Source organism: Vigna angularis, chromosome 2, assembly GCF_016808095.1.
Source record: "Vigna angularis cultivar LongXiaoDou No.4 chromosome 2, ASM1680809v1, whole genome shotgun sequence".
Classification (NCBI taxonomy): Eukaryota; Viridiplantae; Streptophyta; class Magnoliopsida; order Fabales; family Fabaceae; genus Vigna; species Vigna angularis.
This window is the reverse complement of record NC_068971.1, coordinates 41,518,512-41,542,436: the sequence shown is the minus strand read 5'-3', so window position 1 is coordinate 41,542,436 and position 23,925 is coordinate 41,518,512. Positions and strand designations below refer to the sequence as shown.

At 33.5% G+C, this 23,925-nt stretch overlaps 3 protein-coding genes and 1 non-coding gene across 9 annotated transcripts; 2 read left to right on the top strand and 2 right to left on the bottom strand.

Moving 5' to 3' along the window:
• Nucleotides 1-4,683: 4,683 nt before the first annotated feature.
• Nucleotides 4,684-9,791, top strand: LOC108347952 (F-box/LRR-repeat protein 17). The gene is made up of 11 exons (XM_017587416.2): nt 4,684-5,328; nt 5,621-5,722; nt 6,228-6,372; nt 6,497-6,681; nt 7,551-7,655; nt 8,070-8,167; nt 8,250-8,467; nt 8,559-8,625; nt 8,733-8,818; nt 9,016-9,114; nt 9,431-9,791. Exons 1-11 carry the CDS (start codon nt 4,778-4,780, stop codon nt 9,494-9,496), a joined length of 1,722 nt encoding a protein of 573 aa, XP_017442905.1. The 5' UTR covers nt 4,684-4,777; the 3' UTR covers nt 9,497-9,791.
• An 890-nt stretch (nt 9,792-10,681) lies between these two features.
• On the bottom strand, nt 10,682-10,753 carry TRNAD-GUC (transfer RNA aspartic acid (anticodon GUC)). The gene has a single exon. It is a non-coding gene; the product is annotated as a tRNA-Asp (tRNA).
• Nucleotides 10,754-10,838: 85 nt separating this feature from the next.
• On the top strand, nt 10,839-17,349 carry LOC108347985 (putative uridine kinase C227.14). Of its 6 annotated transcripts, none has more exons than XR_008246978.1 (14): nt 10,839-10,929; nt 11,054-11,172; nt 11,376-11,419; nt 12,285-12,342; nt 12,912-12,997; nt 13,444-13,521; nt 14,106-14,298; nt 14,732-14,762; nt 14,838-14,896; nt 15,139-15,212; nt 15,890-15,976; nt 16,665-16,746; nt 16,885-16,972; nt 17,112-17,163. XR_008246978.1 is itself a non-coding variant. In XM_052872981.1 (14 exons), exons 1-14 carry the CDS (start codon nt 10,866-10,868, stop codon nt 17,196-17,198), a joined length of 1,071 nt encoding a protein of 356 aa, XP_052728941.1. In that variant the 5' UTR covers nt 10,839-10,865; the 3' UTR covers nt 17,199-17,349. The 6 variants fall into 6 exon arrangements, 4 of the variants coding, with proteins under 4 accessions (XP_052728941.1, XP_052728942.1, XP_017442960.1 ...); XM_052872981.1 differs by lacking the exon at nt 16,665-16,746 and adding an exon at nt 16,788-16,849 and having other exon boundaries at nt 16,944-16,972; nt 17,112-17,349; XR_008246977.1 differs by lacking the exon at nt 16,665-16,746 and having other exon boundaries at nt 17,112-17,349.
• A 3,005-nt stretch (nt 17,350-20,354) lies between these two features.
• On the bottom strand, nt 20,355-23,206 carry LOC108347912 (auxin-induced protein AUX28). Its single transcript, XM_017587373.2, has 5 exons — nt 22,794-23,206; nt 21,630-21,856; nt 21,188-21,323; nt 20,814-20,881; nt 20,355-20,722 (listed from the first exon to the last, which is right to left on the bottom strand). The coding sequence occupies exons 1-5, from the start codon at nt 23,066-23,068 to the stop codon at nt 20,685-20,687; spliced, it is 744 nt and encodes a 247-aa protein (XP_017442862.1). The 5' UTR covers nt 23,069-23,206; the 3' UTR covers nt 20,355-20,684.
• Between the last annotated feature and the right edge of the window lie 719 nt (nt 23,207-23,925).

Below are 23,925 nucleotides of genomic sequence, written 5' to 3'. Positions count from 1 at the left end.
AGCACTCAAGGTGAATTTTATTCATGTAAAATGAGGAATGAATGAAAATCCTTGTGAAAAACATGATTAAATACCCTTTACTTTGCGTTTCAACATCGTTACTGCCTAATATCATCTTAATTAAGTTGGGCACCATCACTTAAAACACGGAAGGTACAACCACTTACTTGTCACCATCGAATGCCAATGTGTCGTTGCCTAACACCACCTTCCAAATCTTCATGTCTCTATTGGGGAGACAACTCCTTTCTCAATAAGCCTGGTGGCGCTCAACGCCCCTTTTGCACTCCCAACCCCCAATAACTCTACACTTTTGTTTACTCTCTAATATTATGCTAGGCATAATTCTTGAGGCATAATTCTTGAGGCATTCGATGAAGGTATTTGTTTGAAAATAAACTTTCCTTGTCCAATCATGCTTTCTTGAAGTCTAGTTTGTTTCCCTCCACCAGAATTGCTTCATAATCACTTATTTGACACACTTAAACAAAGATTGGAGTTAAAACAAACACAAAATAACTACAAAAGCAAGATAAACTCAAGGGTTAAACAATATAAAGACTGTAATAGAGTTAATTTTAATAACAAAACTTGACACAAATGAAAGGTAGAAATATACACATAACCGAAAACAAAATCTTACCCAAAATATACGAAAAGTGGTAGTACTCAATAGATGTAAACTTTGAGACACAAAATCTCACCCAATTTAGTTCTTTGGTTTCCTAAGGTTGTCATACAACATGTCACAATCATTAAGCGCAGTAAAAACAATAACAAAATTCACGATATACCTAGATGAGAGCAACCACAAGTATAAGTTTTCATTAAATCACAACACATTCTCACTGTACTCCAAAATCAATTTATGATCAAACACAAATGGTTCTCCTTAAAGTCATGCAAAACTCACTCAAAGTTATTAAACCAATGCATCATATTTGCCAGACCAACCGAGTTACACTTACTATCAGTAAAACATGAAAGAAAATAAAAAGGAAAAGAAAACGCAAACTCTTTTTGGGTGGACTAACTTATTACTCAAATCCCTTAGCTTCTTGTGTATTCTTCTTCGTCAACATTAATACCTATCACTTGCAAGAACATCAAGAAACTTAAACAAACACGTTAGTATTTTAGAAACCAATAATTGAGAATTGAAAAACATAACCATAAAAACAACAAAGAGAAAATTAAAATAGAAAATTGAAAAACATAAACAAAAATAAATAAAGAAAATAATCATAAAACATGTGCACACCAATCAAACAACAGTTTCAATACGAAAAATGATTGAATTGGATTTCCCAAATAACCTCACTCAGATCTTTCTTATTGCAGTATCACTTGGTACTTTCATAAGGTGATGAATACTACTTTTCCTGTTCTTTAAGGTACAAACACCCAGACTCCTCTTGTTGTATCTATTTAAGCTTGACACACCTTACCCAATCTTTTGGCCTAAGCATGCATCAAGACTTGCATTAAGAACCAGATCAGTGAGCCCAAACACACAATCTCATCTCCGGTGACTTGTGTTATCTAGTTTGATTTGGTTGGGTAGGCTACTAAATTCTCATCCTTGGGACCCTCTAATAAAGAGATCATGCTATAAGCAAAACTAAATCAATGAAAAGTAGAAACACCTATACACAAACTGCATATAAGAAAGCATATGAAAATAAAACATACAATGTTCTCTAAAAGAGTCACAAATGCCCAAATTGCATTGTGTTGGAACACAAGTCCCCGACAACAGTGCCAACAACTTTTTGGTTGTAAAACCAACGACAAGTGCATCGGTCGGAGCATAACAAGTGATAAATATCGTTTTCTCCCAAGGGACTTGTGCAACACTCGACAACATGCATTATAACTCAATTAGACCATAAAGTTCACAAAAAAACAATAAACTCTTTTTAGTATTTTCATTAAATAGTTGGTGTGCAAGGAAACTAAACATAAATTATTTATAAATTGTCAAGACCAGAGTTCATCCACTTCACTCTCATGCATTCACAAACATCTCAATTCCATAATCAAGTCAAAATAAACTCACAAACATACTTAAATCCTATCCCTAGTGACTTTGAGCATATGATAACTCATTAAGGTCCAATTATTTGATTCCTCAATAAGCAAACATACATTAAGTTCAAAAGTCTTAAGATTACTAATGAATCATGTTCTATCCCTATATACAAGAATCCATTAGACATTCAGTTTAAAGTTATAGGTTTAAGTCATATTTCTTAATACACCAGGAACCATAAATGGAGTCATGAGTGATTAAATCACAATAAGCATTAAGCATAAAAATCAACTACTAGCTTTAAAATGAAAAAACATATGCATTCACATCATAAAATGTACAAGATTCAGTTTATTATATCTAATATCAACAAATAAGAATAACTCCCCATGGTAGAGAACTTAAGGTTCTACAAATTGAATAGATGAGGAAGAAATTTAAACCAAAGAGAGATGAATGTCTTTCCCAAGGTTCTTGGTAGTTGCTTCATGATCCAATTGCAACTCCTTTTCGCATCTACACCTCCAATTCGTGACCCATCTTCCTCCTCGATCCTAAAAGGGGAAACCCACCATGGATGAAGGAGCAGAGAGAAAGCTTCCCAACACTCCAAACAGTCTCCAAGAGCCTCTCCCAAGCACGTTAGGCGATTCTATTTGTGTAAGAACAAGGAATCCCTAAAACCCTTGTGAAAACATGATTAAGTTCCTACTTTCCAATATAAAGGTTGACAAACTCGCCTAACTATTTCATTCTCACCCAACGAGACCTAAAAACTGATGCTCCTTGACTTGTAACTCATTGGGTGAGTTAATTTTTTGCCTAACAACTTGAATACCGTAGGTTTAGGTTGTCAAGCTCGCCCAACGAGTTAGCTTGACGCCCAATGGTGATTTTTTGGTCGTTCGAAAGTGGTCAATGGCAATATAACCCTGCAGATGAGTCTTTTCTTGTTTGCAGCCTTGAGTGTGATTCTATAACTCATAAAGTGGGTATTTGTCTAAAATAATTATTTTTTGTCCAATCATGTTTTCTTGAGTTGCAACTTATTTTCCACCATCATAATTGTTTTCTATTTATTTATTTCACACACTCAAAAAGAGATGAGAGATAAAACAAACATATACTAGCCAAAACACAATAAAACATAAAAACACACTAAACTTAAAAATAAAAACAAGGTAAAAACTATGAAAGAGTTTATTTATTCATCAACATATATACACATAAAACACGTAAAATCAATCGTTATATGCGGTTAACACTTATTTAATTGAATGATTCACGTTGAATATTCTAAATAAATTAAAAATTGAATTAAAGAAAACAAAAATAAAAAGTTTACATTTAAATTTCACACACATATATATATATATATATATAATTTTATGATGATAATAATAAAAATGATAATAATTTTATTATTTTGTTTTATCATAAAGAAAAATGAACCCATGTAAACGTTTGTGTTTTTGTTTAACTAGTATATAATATAAAAAAATGGTATATGTTTAATTTATCTACATTTTAGTTATTAAAATGAATTAATTTATCATATTTAACAATTATTTGTACTTTAAGAAAAAAAAAGTTAAATTAAATTAACCATATGATATAGTAATAGTTATACAGTAAGTATCTTCAATATGTTTTTTTAATCCGCAGTATTGTTAATATGTATTATATAAATCTTTATAAAATCAAGTTAACAATTGAATTTAATGAAATTCCTGTTATCAATTGTATATTTATTTTTATTCAGTATTTACTTAGTTTATACTTCTGAATTTATTCCAAATAAAATAAAAAAGGTAAAAGCTAGTAAGTCTTATAATTATTTTACCAAAATAATTTTATGATATTTATTAATTTTCATAAATAAGTATTGAAAAGAAAAACAAAATGGAAAAGGTGCATGCTGTATTTAAAAAACTTATTTATGATTAGATAAAATTTATTACAAACTATTAATTATGACGGAATTTATTTGAGACATGTAGAGAGTAATTACAAAGCAATCAACTTGATGCAAATGTTATCATTTTAAAAGATCTATACTATTATAAAAAAAAGAATTTTCTAGACTGATGTATATATTTTTTGACTTTATCTTATAAGTAATATATTTTTTTAAAATTAAAATAATTATATTATTAATTTTATATTTTTATATGTCTGTTTTTAAAATTTAAATAGTTTCTCAATTTATTTTTAAATATTGTAAAAGTGATTTATTTTTATAATTATAATAAAAATAATTTTATTATTTTTATCCTGGAACAAGTGAACAAGTTATGATGTGTGCTTCACTAATTAATATATATATATATATATATATATATATATGTATGTATATATTAGTATTAAAAATAAATATAAATTGTATTTTATAATCTATTTTATTCATGAAAAATATAAGAAAAATTTGAAATATAATTTTTAGTTATAAATTATGCAATTTATTTAAAATCAGGAGGGAACTTTAAAACTATAATTACAGTAATAAGAAACATAAAATCTGATTTAAAGAGAAAGGTAAAACATTGATTTGATTCCTAAATACTTAATTTTTATATTTAATTCAGACAAGAATTTAATAAAAGAAATGGAAGCCTGAAACACAGAAAATGAAGAAAACAAATATGGCGCGAACTCTCCCGCTCTGAACCTTTGTTTTATGTTACATCTCAAAGCCTCCACTGTGTCTGTTTCCGCCAAGATCCCTCACTTCTCAGAGTTCACACCATGCAACACTTTCACCCAAGATCTTCCAATGCTGTCTCCTCCCAATCAAAGTTCGGCAAGAAACGTGGTAGCTACAACTGCGGCCGCTGCGGTCTCCCTAAGAAGGGCCATATCTGCACCGTCAGTACCCCCGCCACCTCCACTTCTGCCACTCCTTCCCGTTCTTCTCTCTCTGTGGCAGCATCTGCTCCTTCCTCCTTCTCCGCCGCTGGCTGCCCTCCTCTCCACCCGCGTCGTGCTCTGTCATTTGATGATGAAGAATCTGACGGTCTTGATCCATTGGAGTCCTCGGCCATGTGGCCCCAGGGGGATGATCTAGATTCGTCTGGATTGCCCGGGAATGTCCTTTGGGACGTGCTAAAGAGGCTCCCGCCATCGGGACTCTTAACGGCGGCGAAGGTGTCCAGAGGCTGGAGGGATATGACGAAAAGATTGTGGAAGGCGGCTGAGGAGTTAAGACTCAGGGTTCCGGCGAGTGTTCAGGTGGGTTTCGTGGCGTCGATGTTGCAGAAATGTCCGGGGATTGTGAGTCTCTCTCTTGTAATGGAAAGGTCCGGTTCTTTTATTTTTTTTTTATCTTATCCGAACTAATGAAAATCGAACAGTGTAATTTGAAACATCCATCCATTCCTTTATGTCTGCACTGAGGTGCAAGATCTTTTGGAATCCATAAGATGTGATTTGATTAATGGGAAGAAAAAGTCAGTTCTGAATAACACCATACTATAAGTTGGACATCATACTCTAATTAGGACAACGATCTAATCATCATTCACAGGATATATAAAATAATTTGTGTTGGGTTGAGATTTTAACTGTATAATATATTCCTTGATCTTGCAGTGATTTGGATTCCACAATGCTGGCTTGCATTGCATTTTCGTGCCCCAATTTGATATTCTTGGAGATTTTGGTTTCTGATTCTGCAGTCAATCGGATCACTGGGTATGTTTTACGTTTTTACTCTTTTATTTATATGTTCTTTGTTTTCCATGATTTTTTTTCTAGCTGTTGAACACTAGAGTTTGCATCTTAAGGTGAAATTTTAAGTCGTGAATACGTGATTATGGCTTGGGTTCAACAGAGACAAAATTGTATATAACTCTAATTCTAGTTAGGGTTTGGAATCTCAGATTTTGAGGACTTTTATTTAAGTTAACAATTGCACCTAATAATTGCAGATTTGGTATTATTAATGAATTGATTAGGTAAGTTTGTGTTTGCAAATCTTTAAGGTTCTTTTGTTATAGATTTTGGTTTATATGAGAGGAGTGACATTTAAAGAAATAATATAAAAAAATGAGCTTTACATAGATTTGAGAAGGATAGTTTTGAGCGGTTACAAAACACGCTATAAACAATTTGTACTAGTATTGAAATATGCAACATAACCAGAGGATGCTACTTTTTACTGATTAACTTTGCCTTTCCTGCAACTTTAACTATGCAGGACTGAGTTAGGTCGATTTGTTGCTGATAAAAAGAGCCTCAAAAGCCTTAAGATGGAAGGCTGTTCTAGCCTTGGAGGCTTCGTTCTTTGTTCTTCTAGTCTTTCTACCATTTGGCTGTCCGATCTGTACTCTCATTCTAAGATGGTAATATTACTTTTCTATCTTCTTTTAATTCTGTTAGATTTGTTAAATTTCTGAATTTGATATATCCCTTTGATCTTAGCCTCGGAGTGAACTCTGGTTACTAATAGATGCTCTGAATTGGTAGGTTTTTAATTGTCCTCACTTGAGGGAGATTTCATTGAAGTTTTCTCATCGAGAAAATAACAGTACTGATCTTGCAACCATGGTTGAAGGTTTGGGAAGAAGTTGCCCCAGGTTGCAAAACATACGTATATATTCAATGCAGCTTTCTCATACTGCAGTGCTCGCTCTTACTGCTGCTCAGCTAAGGTTTGTTTAAGTCTAGGATTGCTGGCCTCCTTTTTGAATTGTGTAAGGGGATTTAAGCTTTACCATAATCCATATAGCGGTCAATGTTAATGTCACCTTAAGTTTGTACTAGACATGCATAGAATAACATAGGTTTATTTCATTTTGTAGTTGTTGACACGAATTTTGCATTATAAACATATATAATTAGTATTTTTTTATGAAATATACATTTTTGTTTTCCTAACAGTTTCTATAATAAGCAACCACTATTTATAGGAGCAATTCTCATTTATTTTTGTTTTGTTATATTCGATGAATCACTAGCACTTTAACCTGTTTTATATGTATGCACTCAATGTGTCCGATATTAAGAACTGTGGATATTTCACTGATACATATTTGTTACGTATCTCGCATTGCTTAAAGAAAAGTATGAAAATCTAGTTGCTAGCTACATGCAAGGTATAGAAACATGTATAGTATGAAAACATTGAAGCGCTACTCTCCAATGATTCAAAAACAGTAACTCCCCTCAAGAAAGGAATGAACATGGTACTATTCCTATTCGTAGAGAATAGGAAGTAATTTATGATGACAGTGATTTGTAATTTTTATTTTTTTCTTAGTCATGTACTAATGTCTAAAATGCTTTTAATTTGAATTTGCAAAATTAGAATTATGTATTTATTTATGTGTTTTATAAATTCTTTATACATATTTAAAGACATCGTTTGCAAATTAATATGCTATACTTTTTTACAGTAATCATACTGCATATCAAACATGTATGATATTGATAGATGTATGGTATCTATGTGTCATAGGTTATATTTCAATGGCTGTTGCAATATTTGCCCTGACAAAGTTTTTTTGCTTCTGTTAATTAGGGGGCTGCGAATGCTTTCACTTGTTTCTGGATCTGATGTTACTGATGCATCTGTTGCTGCCATTGCCTCAAGCTATCCAAATCTGGAATTGCTTGATCTCAGTGGGTATGTGTGATTCCATTCTGGTTTCCTTCAATATCCTGAAAATTTGCGTATGTCTTGAAAATGGAAAAAATTAAAGGTCTGTTGCAACTCGATACATTTTATATAGAAGTGGAAAATCCAGAACAGTACCTCATGCTTTATGAGTGGATGAGTGACCAAAATAGATTCTCTTCAGCCAACTGCAGTCTTTGGTCTAATACAGCGGTTTTTCTAAAAGTCTACAACCACTGGTCAATTAGTTGTTAGATTGGTTATTGTTAATGGAGAATGATTAATGTTACGATATAAAGTAGTCTTTAGATTGATCAATTTTAGTTAATTGACATAGAAGTGGTCAATGTTATTGGATATTGCATATCTGACTGTGTTGCCTGTTCAAGAAGTTTGTTTAACGGTTATTTTTCTATATAACAGATCCAGCGTCAGTGACAGTGGCATTAGCATGATTTGCAATGTGTTCTCTGAAACATTGACACGACTTCTTCTAGCTCTTTGCCCTAATGTGACTTCAAGTAATCACTGTTTTATACTCAACTGGTTTACTAACTTTCATTTGGTTTATTTCTACCTTAACCTCTTTATCTTACATTTCAGGTGGCATTCAGTTTGCTACTGCCCAATTGCCACATCTTGAAATTATGGACTGTGGCATGACAATATGTGAACCAGATTCTGGCAATCCAATTGCCGATGAAAATAACCACAAACTACAGAAGATGCCTATTACTAATCTACACCTTACAAACCAAAAGCTAATCATCAAACACAGCTGTTTAAAGAAACTTAGTTTATGGGGATGTTCGGGCTTGGATGTAAGTTTTATTTGACTGGGAAAGTTTATTGAACATGTTAGTTTCTCACGCTTCTAATATTTGGAGTCTCTTTTTTTGAATTAATATACAGGCCTTATATTTAAACTGCACTCAGCTCAAGGATCTGAATCTAAATTCTTGTAGAAATTTGCACCCAGGTAGTATTTTCACACCCGTTCTATGGTTGTTATCAGCTGAAGAATTGATGCAACATTAAGGATTTCCTTAAATAGTTGTTTCATCCCTTTTCACCATTTTTTTACAGAGAGACTGTTGCTTCAGTGCCCTAGTTTAGAAAATGTGCATGCGTCTGGTTGTCAGGACATGTTAGTAGGGGCTATCCAAAGTCAGGTATCGAAACAGTTCAGATATTTTCTTCTTAATTTATAGTTCTATAGGCTTTTTAAAATGGAAGCTTCAGTTGTGAGTAACTGTGAAGAAATAAATTCCCTTAGTTAATGAACAAAACATGTTTACCCGGGTTTCTGGAATTCTTCATGTTCTAACCCAAACGTACCTTTGCATTCGTGGTTGTGATTTGTTTGCAGGTTTGCAATGCTTTTACTGATGTGGAAAACTATTCACCTTGTAAGCGATTACCTGATGGCTCCAAAAGGGTTCGGGTCCCTCATTTAGTCAATACTGAGGTAAAGCTAAAAGAAATAGCAGATCATGTTTTAGAATAATTTGGTGTCATTTGTTATTCTGCTAAATAGACGAATTTTAAGAATGTTAGTAGTAACTAGGAAGCTATCTCCGTAACCCACCGTGGCCAGTGGCTTTTTGTCACTTTCCGCAAAGTCATTCATTTCTTTTCATTCCACATTATGGAAACGGGATTAGAACTTGCTTGGATACTTTAACTTGTTACTTGTGCTATGATGATTTTATTTTGGATTCAAACACCTCAGCTTAGTGTTCATTTTTCTAACATAGTTTACACAATTTTTTAAAAATGTGCAGTCGCCCGATGAAGAAACGAAGAGAAGTAGAAAGAAGAGACGACTTTGTAACGTGCTTCTGGATTGAGAAGACACGAGATGAATCAAATTGAATCTCAGATAGCTGTTAACGCCTTGCATGTTATTTAAACTCTACTAGGCACAAAATAGTTCGGATTTGGTTCTCGAATTTGCCCCTATGATAAAATAGAATGCGATAACTTTCTTTTTACGCAATCTGTTATCGCTTAGCACTGTGATTAGTCACCTCAGGTCTGTCATTCTGTTCCGTGGATTTTTTCAAATAAAATTACCCACAAATTTATTGGTCTGGAGCTGCTGCCAATATAGTCTGTGTTAATCGCTCTCTCTATCTCACACATATTCGTTTCCTTCACATAATCAACTCAGGTTGGAATTCAATATGCAGTTATAATATACAAAGTTTTAGAGCAAAATAAATATAATATACCATTTGGACACAAAAATGGTGGAGTATATATAGTTTTGTGTAAGATACTGAAATTAAACGAATATCTACTAAAGCGAATATTTGAATATTGATTTCGCACGAGGGCATTAATTCTCTGTTGATTTGAATATAATTTTACTTAGATCCAAGTGAAATATCCAATGATTGTTTGAATTTAATTTCCTTTTTATGCCTTCTCAAATGAGCTCATTTACACCTTAAACTTTGATAAATATAACAGTCTTAATAATTTCGATTTAAATAAATGGTGAAGTCTTTTTTTATTCTCTAGTTCTTGACATTTATTTCCTATAATTTTTGATGTTCACTCAGTTTTTTTATTTGTCCTTATAATGTGTTCATTTGTTTTATTTTGGTTTCTATTGAAAGAGAGCAATTCATAACGAAAAACTATTATAGGAACTGAAACAAAGATAAGTATTTTACAAAAACTTCAATAAAATAACAAGAACCAAAGTATTCTTTTTATAAAAAAAACTTAAATTGTATTTGAGTTTAATTTTTATCTTTATTATATAAGGTTGCTTTTCTATTTTCGTTTTGAATTTTTATAATTATTTTATTTAGTGTGTATAAAATTGTAATACTGCAGTTCCTTGTTATTCCAAAGTACAGTAGACTCGTTTTAAAGTTTTTTGTTGAGATTAAAATGAGATTATTTTGATATTATAAAAGAAAAAAATAATATTTTGACTAATATATGTACCAGCTAAAGTAGACAAACCCCAAATAATACTTGTGGCTCTAAATTTTAAAGTAAAAAAACAAAATTTATAAAAACGCCGTTGCCGGGGATCGAACCCGGGTCGTCCGCGTGACAGGCGGAAATACTTACCACTATACTACAACGACTTGATGAATAATCATTTAAACTAAATTTAATTAAATATATGATCAAGCACTCATATAATACCATGACGTAGTGTCATCGCCATACAGTTGAAGGCTTTTGAAATCCGGGTAAATGGAAGCAATTTTCTCTTCAACGACGGGAAGAGGGTACTGGAATAAGGTTCGTGCTTCGGCAGGTATGCTTCTATGTAATCCTTATATGGTTCTGATTTCGCAACCGAAATTTCGCATTACATTCCCTCCTCGTTTTACTCTATCCGCGCACTACTTCAATCTTCCTTCTTATTTCGCTTCTCGCAGAACCTTTGCTCCTGAGAGTAGTGGAGAATCGCGATCGGATTCCGTCTTCACTGTCCATCGCTCGTTCTAGCAAGTTTGTGCAGCTGTCACTTCACCCGAGGAAGAGTTCTCTCTTTAAGGTTCAGAATTCAGTTTTGTATAAGCATCAAATATACCACCAAAACGATTTGCAAATGAGAATTGATTTATTAAATCAAATTTTCATGTCATTTCAACATAATACGTTTGTTTGTAAGAGATTTCAAACGCATATAAGTTTTCATTAGAGTGTTGGCTCTGCATGCCTTGTTAATATGTTTGTTACCGTTATTTGCTCTGCCAGGTTTTATCAGCTGAAAAGGATCAAATTCACGTTGTAGAGGGAAGGTATAACATGTTTCGTGTTGTATACTTTGATGTGTTTTTAATCTTCGTATGTACTTTTTTCTTTCATCCACTTGCAAATATAACATGAATATATGATATAGATGTCAAGCTCATTTGTGGGGTATGGTGCACGGATATTTACATTCATGAGCAAATTTTGGTAATCATTCAAGGAAAATGCGGAACTCAGCATAGAATTCAACTCACGTGATATTTACTAATTGAATGATCGACATTGATTCTGTGTCATTATTTTCTAGTTAACAAAGAACCGTAGTTATTCAGAAGCAGTCTTAGCTGCTAACATTGGAACTTAGTCTTAGCTATTGATAGTTTTCAGTCATTGATAGTAAAGCAGACTCAACTGCTAACAAAACTCCTCCTAACTGCTGATTAAAACTCCTCCTAATTACCCTAACCACTTCTTACTCCTAACTATCCTAACCACTTCTTACTAATTTCTATGCTTTTTCCTAACGTAAACCTTCAGGGTTCTATCAGATACATGGTTTCTGTTAGTACTGTATTCAGTTTGATATTGTTTTTGTTATAGGGGTTTTCTTTTTATCTGCGGTTCTTTACAGCCCTGTCTCTTTTCATTCTCTATATTAACAGAATCCTTGCCCTCCTTTGTACATTTTATCAATACAAAGGTTACCTTTTTGTTCAATGCTCTACTCATATTTTGACGACATTCTTCTTTCTCAAAATGACATCTTTGAGATCATCTTTATCACTCATATTCTTGATAAACACATGAAAGATCTTGGTTTTGTGGTTTTTCCTTGGATTTGAAGTTTCCCATAACAGAACTGGAATTCATATTTATTGGTGCAAGTATGACTAGAAATTCTCATTGATACAGGCTTCTTGGTGCTAAACCTGTGAGCTCCCAAATTGACTATTGCTACATCAAGCTTCTGGTAGTGCTCTCCTTGATTCGTCTCATTATCGTTATATGATTGGTAGATTGTTTTACCTTTCCACCACTTGACCTGACATTTCCTATGTAGTGCAACATCTAAGTCATTTCATTGATTCCCCCATTTCTTCTGATCAACAAGCAACTATCAATATCTCAAGAATGGTTCTGGTTTAGATATATATATTTCTCTAAGAAAATCATATTCAGCTCAAGGGTTTTAGTGATTCTGACTGGTCCGTCTGATTGCCATGACACTTGTCAATCTGTGATTCTTTTTACCGTGTAAGCCCATCCCTCAGTTCATGGAGGTTCAAGAAACAGTTTCTCTTAGTTCCTCTTGCTACCGCAGCATGTAAATTTTTAGTGGGCTGATGTATTTGCTTGAGAAATTTAAAATCTATTTTGACAGACCTGCTTTCTTTTATTACGAGAGTCATTCTCCTCTCCATATAACTGCCAATCTCATTTTTTATGAAAGAACAAGGCAGATTGGAATTGATTGTCATTGTTTTTGAAAAGGTCAACTTGGGTTTACTCAACTCCTACCAGTTTTTTTCATATCTTCAGTTAACTGGTGTCCACCCAAAGGCTTTATTACCCGCTGATTTTGCTCATTTCACTCCAAGCTCGGAATGTCAAACATCTATTCCAAGGTTGTGGGGGCATCTTAGCTAAAGTTAGTTTTCAATCATTGATTGTAAAACATGATCAGTTGTTTTTTCATTGTTAGTTCTCAATTATTGATAGTAAAACATAATTAATTTGTTAGTCTTTCTCATTCTGTATTTTAGCTTTGTATATAAATGAACTTTCTATCTTTTGTATAGCAGTTTTTTCTGATCAATGATAACAGTTGTTTATTCATCAAGCTCTCTATCATGTTCTCTTGTATATTCATCAAGCTTATTGAGCTTGAATTACAATATACAGAGCAGTTGATTTCTCAGGAATAAAAGCTTTGGTGAACCCGTAAAAAGCAGTACACGAAGATGAGCATAGCATTGAAATTTGGCTACATAGTTTTTTTGCGGTAGAAAAAGCTACAAAAGATTGTCTGAATTGAGTTTATTTTGTTTCTTCTGGTTCTTGTACTATGCAGTTGTGTTGATGAGTTATATGATGCATTAGTTGCACGTCTTCTGCCTTTGGTGTTACTGTCATCAAATCCTAATCACAAGTAAGTTATTGTTTGTGGAGTTACAAAAACAAAGGTTATTCTGAGTAATAATGCAATTGTATAGAATGTAATTTTCCTTGCAGAATGATGTATATCCTCTACCATGTTGTATAGGGCCATTAAATGTGTCTTTTCCTTTGTGCTAAATACATTGTGTCTTCTCCTATGTGCTAAATACATTATCAGTACTATCCACTGCATGATTTTGAAGTATTATGTGACTGTCATAGCTATACTGTTATTTATACCTTAAACTTTAACCACTGAATAACCAAATTCTGTCGTGAAAGCCTTGGTTGGGTTGTGCAAACTGCTATATTACTTATCTGCTTGCCATTCTTTATGTTACCTTCCATTAAATATGTGTTTCCTACTATCCAATATTTGACAATTTATTTATTATATCAAATCTAGTGAAGTGGTTACAGCTCCTTCCTTTACACCTTTTTTTTTTGGGGTTGCGGGGGTGGAAGTGGCGAGGTTAGTGAAGTAGAAGATATAATCAAGCATCAACTAATTATACTGTCCTTTTGTGTCTTCATATTTTAATCACGTTAGTCACGCTTTCTGTGATACTTGCATAGGCTTTTAGTTGGCCTGGCTGGTCCTCCAGGTGCTGGAAAGAGCACTCTAGCACACGAAGTAGCCAGACGCATAAACAAAATTTGGCTAGAGAAAGCTTCTTCCTTTGACTCTAAGGTGCAACCTCCAGATATTGCGATTGTCCTTCCCATGGATGGTTTTCATCTTTATCGTTCTGAACTAGATGCAATGGAGGTAAGTGTCCTGCTGCTCAACATTTTTTGTTGCTATCCATATGAAATTTTATACCAGATTCATTTCATTGATCTTAGTGATGATCTACAGTTGACTAGTTAGGGAACAATCAAATCAGTTGTACTTTAAAGTGCATTAAGTGGGTTATCTGTTGTCATTTTCCATTTGACAAAGTATTCAAAAGGTTGGGATATGCACATGCGATGTATTTTTTTAGTGATCTCTTTCCTTTGAAATTGAATTGATGCTACTTTCACATTATTGGAAGATTAGACCATAAATTAGTCACCTTTCCAAACAAATAGAAATAGAAGTTCTAGAGTGAACTACATTTAGTAAACTGTACAAATACCTGTGAAATGAGATCCTTATTTACCGTTGATAGCATGAGGAATCATAATTCTGACATTCTGAGTGATTTTTTTGATAATAGAATCCTGAGGAAGCACACGCCAGAAGGGGAGGTATTTTTTATTATTCATTAATTCCAGAAATTCTATTTCATCAGAAAGTCATTGATCTTTCAATTGGTATATCAGCTCCCTGGACATTCAATTCATTGCGGCTACTCACATGTCTCAAGAATCTAAGAATTGATGTAAGATTTATTATTATTAACTTTTAAGATTTAGCGGTGTTATTATCAGCAGGATTGGAAACATTAGAATTGGTTCATGGCCATAAAATTTTTCTAGCTCAAATTATGCGGATTATCTCTCTATGGGCGAATTCTGTGGGAAAACTGGGATACACAGAAAGAACAGTTAGCATCTATGGATTGACATGGTGGAATTCTTATCTCGTTTGCTCTTTTGCATTTTGGTGAAACAAAATCTTCAGGGATCAGTTTATGTACCATCGTTTGACCATGGTGTTGGGGACCCAGTGGAAGATGATATCTTTGTGAACCTTCAGTGAGTATTTCAACATTAAAATGTGGACATTTTGATAATTTGACACATTATAATTATATATTGAACAAAAGCAAATGATGAAAGATAAATATTTAAAGCTAACACCTTGAGAGAAATTGTCGTCATTAATGAGGCTAGAAGATAAAGTTTGACAGGGAATAATCAGATTCTCCACCGGATGATATGATTGTGTCTATGTTTGAATTGGTTACGATATCCATTATCTTTAAAACTCTTGCCAAGATACAGTAAATATTTTTTAAACAAAAAATCCGGGTATCACAATTTAAACTTACATGTTCAAGAATTTTCTGTTGAGTAATGTACCAAATATAATTCAACTTTATGGTAATTTAGTACATGTATAACAATTCTGACACATTAAGCTCCGGGAAGACATTGGTTTCAATAGTTTGGTTGTTCGTTATATTATCGATATGATGAACAATTCTGAAGTGAGGTTTTTCTGTAAGGCAATAATATCTTGTAATACGAGGTTTTTCTGTAAGACTTGTATTCTTATTTCTTTGTTTATCCCCAAATCCCCAATTAGCTGTCTTTTCACACATCAGGGTTTATAATTTAAAAGTTGTTGCTACTTGCTACATGTCTGATTATTTTGGATAGGTTGATATACACTGCATGAATATATTTTATTATATTTTTCATTTGTTTAGGCACAAGGTTGTTATTGTAGAAGGTAACTATATACTCTTGGAAGATGGGGTATGGAAGGAGATATCATCTTTGTTTGACGAGAAATGGCAAGTATTGATTTCACCCAGGCACATATGTCTTCTATACTTCCTGTTGATCTTTTTAGTTTTGAAAGTTGTACGTTAAGTTGATGAAAATTCAGCCGAGCCGGTGACACTGCTTAAAAATTCTTCTTGTGAAAGAATTGTATGTTACTGAACCACGTATTTCAGCTGATCATTAATTGTGCTTGTCTCATGCATGTAATTATTGTTTCTAGCTAGATCTTTGGTTTCCGAAGCCCATGAAGATACAGATGCCTTGGGATAGAAATAAACGCATCGATTCACTTCGAGGCTCATATCTCAATTATTTCTTCTATAAGTCCCATATTTAGCTATGAGAGTGTATTCATCTGATAAAAAACTATGTATTATTATACACTTTTGTCGTTTAGATAAGAAATACATGCACATGTGTCTTTAGACCTGTACTGAAAGCAAAGAATGTATAGCTTTGTTTGGAATCTAATGTATTCTGACAGCATAGTATGATTGTTTTGGCATGACTATTTGCCTTTCTAGTTGCACCATTTGTTGAAAGAGTTCACTAAAATCTCAAACTAGCGAATTCTGGTCCCTGTCAGTGGTTTATGTTCATTTTTCTGCATTTTTGTTTCATATCTACATAACCTGTGAGACTGGAGCTGGTGGTTTATGTTGTAGAATGACAGTTGGGCAATTTCAAAATCTGTAGAAAATGGCTTTACATGAATCAACAAAGATGCAACCTAATCTGATAGCGATTTCTGCTTTTGAACTTAAGAGAATTGTCAAGGGTATCCTTTTTTGTAATTTGTTCGTTCCTATTCTTTTCTAGGTTTATTGATATTGACATTGACAAAGCTATGCAGCGAGTTTTAAAGAGGCATATTTCAACTGGTATTTACCATGTACTTTTCTCCAATGTGTATCAGTTTCCTCCCTAAGGAAGACATTTGAATTTACTTGTGATTTGTGTCTCCTCCATCTATAGGCAAACCTCCAGACATTGCTAAACAACGGGTAAACTACTCATCTTGTAACTTATGATATTAGTTATTCTGATTATCTGCCCAGTTGCGTGTTGAATGTATATATTTGATCTATTTTGTTGGCACTGAGTGATATACACTTGCATGCATCACTATATCTCATGATGCAGATAGAGAACAACGACAGGCTCAATGCAGAACTTATAATGAAGTCCAAGAAAAATGCTGATATAGTTATCAAGTCAGTTGATTTCTGAGGAATCTGTTTGCGCCAAGTCAATCCTGAGGAGAGTATTATAACCTCAGAAGGGGATGTCTTTAATAAAATAATTTATTTTCGTGATTTTTCAGAGTCAAACAAACTGATTTTTTTTTTTTAATTATTATTATACAACAAATTTTAGTGCACTTTTACTTTTTTTTCCTCAGCTTTACTAAAATTATATCGTTAACTGTTCCAAAAAATTATCCCCAGCTTACCTGACATGTTTTGGCAGTGGGTCCAAGTATCTAGACATGACATGAAAACCACTGCTGGCTCTGATTTTAGGTGTGTCGGGGGATCCCAACTCACTGCTCTCGTTTTCTGTCCTTTCAACTAAAAATATAACCTGTCAACGAAAAAATGAAAATAAATAAAATTTGAGAAAGAATGTTAACTTTGTTTTTGAATGTATATGGTTCCCTGTATGTATGCTTTACCATGGATCTGCCTTTACCGCTACTCCATTCTTATTACTACTATACATTGATTTGGTTGGCACTACCAGAGGACACGACAATACTGATTTATATACACCCTATTGTAACAGTGAACACTTTAGCTTGTAAACATATTTATAAATAGTCGGTTTCCTATTTTAGCTATGAACACTTTAGCTTGTAAGCATATATTTTAAGATAAATAATCAGTTCAAGTTCAATATAATAAGTATTAATATATTTTATTTTTAACATAATAAAATTATAATTTTAATACAAAACTTTTCATTTTATCATTTTAAATTTTGTTTATAGTTATTAAGGTAGTGAACACATCCTTGGTTTTTAATAAATGTCATACATGTTTGTTAAGGGAAAAAATTAACATTAAGATGTAATTAACTTTGAAGGTATTGGTTCATCAATAAACTGCATTTTAGTATTAAGCTAGCTTATCATTTAACCTTGTATGGTTGAAGAGCTTTCAAAGATATGATTGATGCTATCAATTCTTATGAGCCTACTTTTCTAGCTCTTTATGAAATTGAAGTTTCACTCCTTAATATGGAGATGAATAACATTGAAAAGTTGTTAAAAGATAACAAATTGTATATAGAACAAATATGGTTGTTCTATTTTGTCAAACACATGGATTGATAAAAAGCAACGTCGTTTGATAATTTTTCCGTGAACTTATATAGAGACAATATCTTTAATACTTGAAGACATTGGAAGGTTTTTTTTTTATCTTAAAATAAAAAAGGAGACAATTCAAAGAAACGTTAGTCTAATTAACTTTATTATAACCATTCTCGTTCATTGAGTTGTTGAGACAAGTCATAAATAAGAGAGAATTTGTAAGACACATGGTTATAAGATTAAATACCATTTATTTATCATTACAATAGTTGGATTAAGAGAAAGTTAATTTGAGAAAGATGTTCACTTCAGACAAATGAAATAAGAACAAGCTATTTAGGAGGTGTGAAACTACAAAACTATCCTCATGCCATTATTTTTTAATCACAAGACTTTTATTTTCAAAGTCATGACTCCTCTTATCCATATTCTTCATCATCTAATGAATTGAAAAACAAAATAGTTAAAGCATCTTATATTATATTTTATTATATATGTGCGTGTGAAGCAATGAAGAAAAAGAAAGAACATAAATGCAAAATTGTATTTACAATAATTGATAATAAATAACCACCAACTTCAGTGTTCCTTCTTCCATTTTTCTCCGATGGTAATTTTGTTGTTCATAACTTTATCTCTATATACACTGTTTTTGTGATTATTACTCCAATTTAATGACAAATTGTAATATCTACATACATTAAATACATAATGTTTATATAAAATTCAATGTGCATTCGTTTGTTTTGAGGATAAGCGTTATACTAAAATCTATCCTAATACAAGTCCTTCGAAAACAATTAATACCTACATCTCATCATGTTCAGGATAACGTTAACACTGATAGAAAAAGAACACTCCAATCTCTATACCCTAAAAAATATATTCTAATCCGTAATCGTTAACAAAATTTAACATCAAATCTAATTGCAGTGATTGAACTGCTGAAAGCAACTTGGCTCTGATCCGCAGCACAACCTATCAAGTGTTACGGTGGAGACCACTCGACAATGTTAGTTTCCAAACCATATGTGACAGTAATTACTTGTCATCATCGCTTTCTTGCATTTGCATGTTAGTTTCATCAATCACCACAAAAAAAAAATGGAAAATTCGAAACCACCAACCAGATTACCAACTTGTAAGTCAACAGTTAAATTAAGATCCCACATGGATGAGGAAGATCCAAGCACATGCAGACATGGAATATTTTTAAAACAAATTGCAAACACATGGTTATGATAATTTCACTGAAACTGAAACCAACAATTTGACATATTAAAGAGGCACCTACTTATTTGGTGACATCGACTCAATATACAACTTATAATGTGAGATGACACTTTATAACTGAGCCATGTCTCAGAAAAAAAGATGCGTATTCAAGTCAATCATGGACTGCTATTAAATGCTGTCTGTTTAATAAATTTCACCTTCATGGTCAATATTAATCAATGGTTTAGACCATTCAAATCTATGTGCGAGGATAGAAAACAATAGTTTTGTAATTTTCAATCACTTTCAGTGAAAATATTTATATACTGAACTAGCCGTAATTTTTTTTTAATTAAGGATATTACCGAGTTAAAAAAAAAAAAACATCACCAAATCATCTAAGAAAAGAAACACCAACAAGTTAAATTCCATTTGTAAATGCGAGGAAAAGTTAAACGAGGGATGATTTACGAGTATTGATGTTTTTCCCATCTCGTCAATCTATAAAATTAATAAGTTTGACCAAGAAAGCACTCTCTCTCTCTCTCTCTATATGGAAAATTAGACAGCAATATCTTGAAGGAATATAATAATAAATTAAAGAAAGTAATTGAAATGGCATGCATAAATGCTCCATGCACACGCACATGTTGTTGTTTCCCATCCACCATGTTCAGGGAACATTTCCAGTACTATCTATTGGGGTCTTGATGATCGAAACAAAAACTAACGTAAATGCAATAAATACAGTTTTGTTATTATGTGAAAAATGATTAATAGCAAGGAATCTCATAATGATAAGGGAAAACTTTACAAGACAATTTTAAATGTAAAGCATGATAATATGTCGCTACAACTACAACAGACAAACACATCTTAAAATTATTATTAAGCAAGCACTCACACAACACAAGCAGAGATATATAAGAAAGCCAAGTCTAACAACAACATAATTGAGAGTCATTATGTTTCTGTTCATGATTAGTACTTAATTAGACATGCATCCATCTGATTGTTTTGTTTGAAATATCATATAACAAACCATAATGATACACAAATTAACTATAATTCAACACCCTGCAATGTCCATCCCTGTCTGCTGCTGCTGCTTATCCTTACTTTAGTTACTAACCCAACTGGGCACCACAATCACAAAGGATGGACCAGGTCATCAATGTCCCACTAGTCTAGCTCCTGTTCTTGCTTTTTGCCATGGCTCTTGGTGCTGAAATAATCAAATTCAAACAACGTTTTTCAGAATCTCTATCTAAATCAATTAATTAAATACAAGGTTTTTAAATAGCACTTTTTCTTACCAAGACCAAGACCAATCGCCTCCTTTCCTTTCATGATGCGTAAACGCTTGCATGATTCAACAAACATCCTGGTTGACATGAACAAAATACATGTTATTCCTTAGCCTGTGCTGTCTATATGTTCAACCATGGTTCATATTCATTCTCTTTATTTATTAAATTTCTAAGATTTTATACCAAAATGGCTTCATTAATTATCATCAAAGTACACATTCAATAGGTGCATAATTAATGAGGATATAATATACAAGCAATTATTATGATGCAAGTAAGTTAGTTTTCTGTATAGAGTCTTCTTTAGAGTTACTATACAAAGTTCAATTATGGTGGTCAAGCTGATTTGGAGTGACATCGAACAGAGGTGAAAGACTTACTCCCATGGGACATCACCGACAAGCATCCAGTCACCATCCTTGTCCTCATAGGTTGGGACATAATCAGAGCTGTTCAAAAGATCCATCAGTTTGCTCTCATTCATGAAATCCTTCATTCCTTGGGATTCACAATTCCCTGCCATTGCATACATCGTGCACCATTAATTCATAATCATTACAAACCCTAATCATCAAGCTTCTAAGTATTACATGCATGCAAAAAGTTGAAAGGGAGGGTGAGAGAAGTTACAGGTTAAAATTTTCCCGATATAACGTTGAAAGATTTGAAAAGAGGATGAAAGAAGTTAAGGTTGAAGTTCTATACAAACAAAACTATTTTCATAAAAAAAACATGCATGCAAAATCTTGATTTCACTTTTAAACTGGTGGTTTGTTTTGGGAAAATGAATCATCATTTAAAAACACAGGCTTAAGTATTTACCAATGGTGAAGGAGCTGAACATTTTTCCTAAAGAATCAGAGAGCTCGCGGTAACTCTTATACATCTTCAAGTCCACTTTGCGGAGATAAGGTGCTCCATCCATGCTAACTTTCACAAAGCTTGCATTAGGGCTGCTATTCTTCTCACTCTCTTCTCCAATACTCTTTTGCACAGCTAACATGTTCTTCCGGAACGACCGCACAGGTGGCCAACCCACCACCTGTGCCCTATGCATTTCATTTCAATTCATCACTTTGTTATCATCAAAACAATATACAACACAACTCATCATCCAAACATGTGGTTAATTATTCTATAACCAAACTATTAGATAAATCAAATTCTACAGATAGAGTTGGTGATGAAACTGAGAGGCTGAGAGCCATATAACTTTGCGTGAAAAATAGATTAATTAAGCACGTAAGAATTTATGTTTCTGTTTTATTATACCATAATCCAACCCTCCTTTTATATCCTTTTTGAAGACGAGCTAGCTATTTATATTTACTGGTGTAGTTTTACCTTTATTAACCCATACCGTGTTTTACATCGCTGCGTAAATGAATCGTCAGAAGAAGAAATGATGCTATGGCCGATGAGGACAAGAAAGGTGTAACTTTTTTCTGGTGTACTACCTATCATCAAAACTTTCAGACATAATTGTAAATTATTGCACTTTTCTCCATAACTGGCTAGGCAAGTAGAACACGGTTTTGGCATGAACCCGTACGTGATTCCATATTTATGTTGTACGAGAGTTGAGAGCGTCTTATTTTTCCATTGCATATTAGTATAAAGGAAATAAAAATATTTCTTTTGGAAAAAACTCACAAAAGTATATTTTTTAATCACTCTCTCACCCCCCTCTCTCTATCACAAGTCTATGTTTCAGTCTCTTTCATTTCTTTATTCCACCCTCCACGATCTCATCTCTTCCCACCGTTTCTATCTTTTCCACATCAAGCGTCACACATATAAAATTTACTTGCTTATTAGCCCTAGACCATACCATGAATTAGTATATGATACTATATAAAGCCTTGTTTACAAGCTTATTAACACACACACTCTCTCTGTGTGTATCATGAAAGGTAGAGTTAACTAGGTGGAAAATAGAGAAGAAATTAAATGAGGTGTTTGAGAATTTTGTAACGAAAAACTTACTTGGCTGGAGGCTTAGCAGGATCTGCAGGGAGAAGGGTGTTGTCCTTAGGCAAGGTGTTGTGTTTATGAGATGGATCTGGTCCAGTGGTTGGTTCCTTGGATGAAAGATTAAGCATCAAATCTACGGTGGCAGTGTCATGGTGAGTTTGAGTCTCAGAGAAACCTCTCTTCCTAAGAAGTTCTTCAGTGGGTGAGGCAGCGTTTCCTCCAGGGAGTCCAAGCCTTAGCTCAGTTTCCTCAAAGCCCATGTTCTCCTTGTTGAGGCCAACCTCCATGAGTTTTCAGTCTCTTATATCAGTGTTTCTCTCTCTAAGCATTCAGTTATTTGTTTGGTATGTGGCAATAATAGTGAAAGATAGGAGGAGGTGGGGGTACTAATGTACTATGGTATAGGGGCAGGGGCAGGACAAGGGGACGTTTAAGGAGGGTAGCGTTTGGGCGTGGTGCCCATTAATACAAGGACGCATGGTGCGTCCTGTCTTTTTAATCGAAATTTTTTAGAGGGAATGGGTTTCTGACACGTGGAGGAATGTGTGAGCTGGACTTTTCTGTTCATGCTGCCCTTGCTGACGACAACCTGATGTTATCTTCCTATGATTGTTCAGTGGAAGAAGCGGAAGTGGACACCCCATGTTGCTTGCTTACACACTTCATTTCTTTATTCATCCTAGGGTTTCGTCATTTCACACACACTCACTCCCTTTACGCCTTTTTCATTCTAAATTATTCTTCTGCTTTTATTCCTGTTTCCCTTCTCAAATCATGTCTATTATCACATAACTATACCTTTTCTAATACCCTTCTTTGCATTTGCATGCACACACACGCAACATCGATTATTCCATACACAGTAACTGTTCATCTTATGCTCCAAACCATAGTTTTTAAAACTCTACTTTTTCCCACTTTTATGTTTTTTACAAATTCAACTGTTTTCATTGAATTGTGATACCCTTTATTAAGCAAAGATCATCGTTAGAGGTGAACACCACTATTCATCTTTGGGTTTAGCCACCATTATTATTGGTCTTAGATCGATAATCCACCTAGGATCGATAAAAAAGATTCCAAACTCAAGGAGTACTCGCTTCCCGAGTGGACTCTTACGTGGATGCATGCGTGAAAAAAAGGA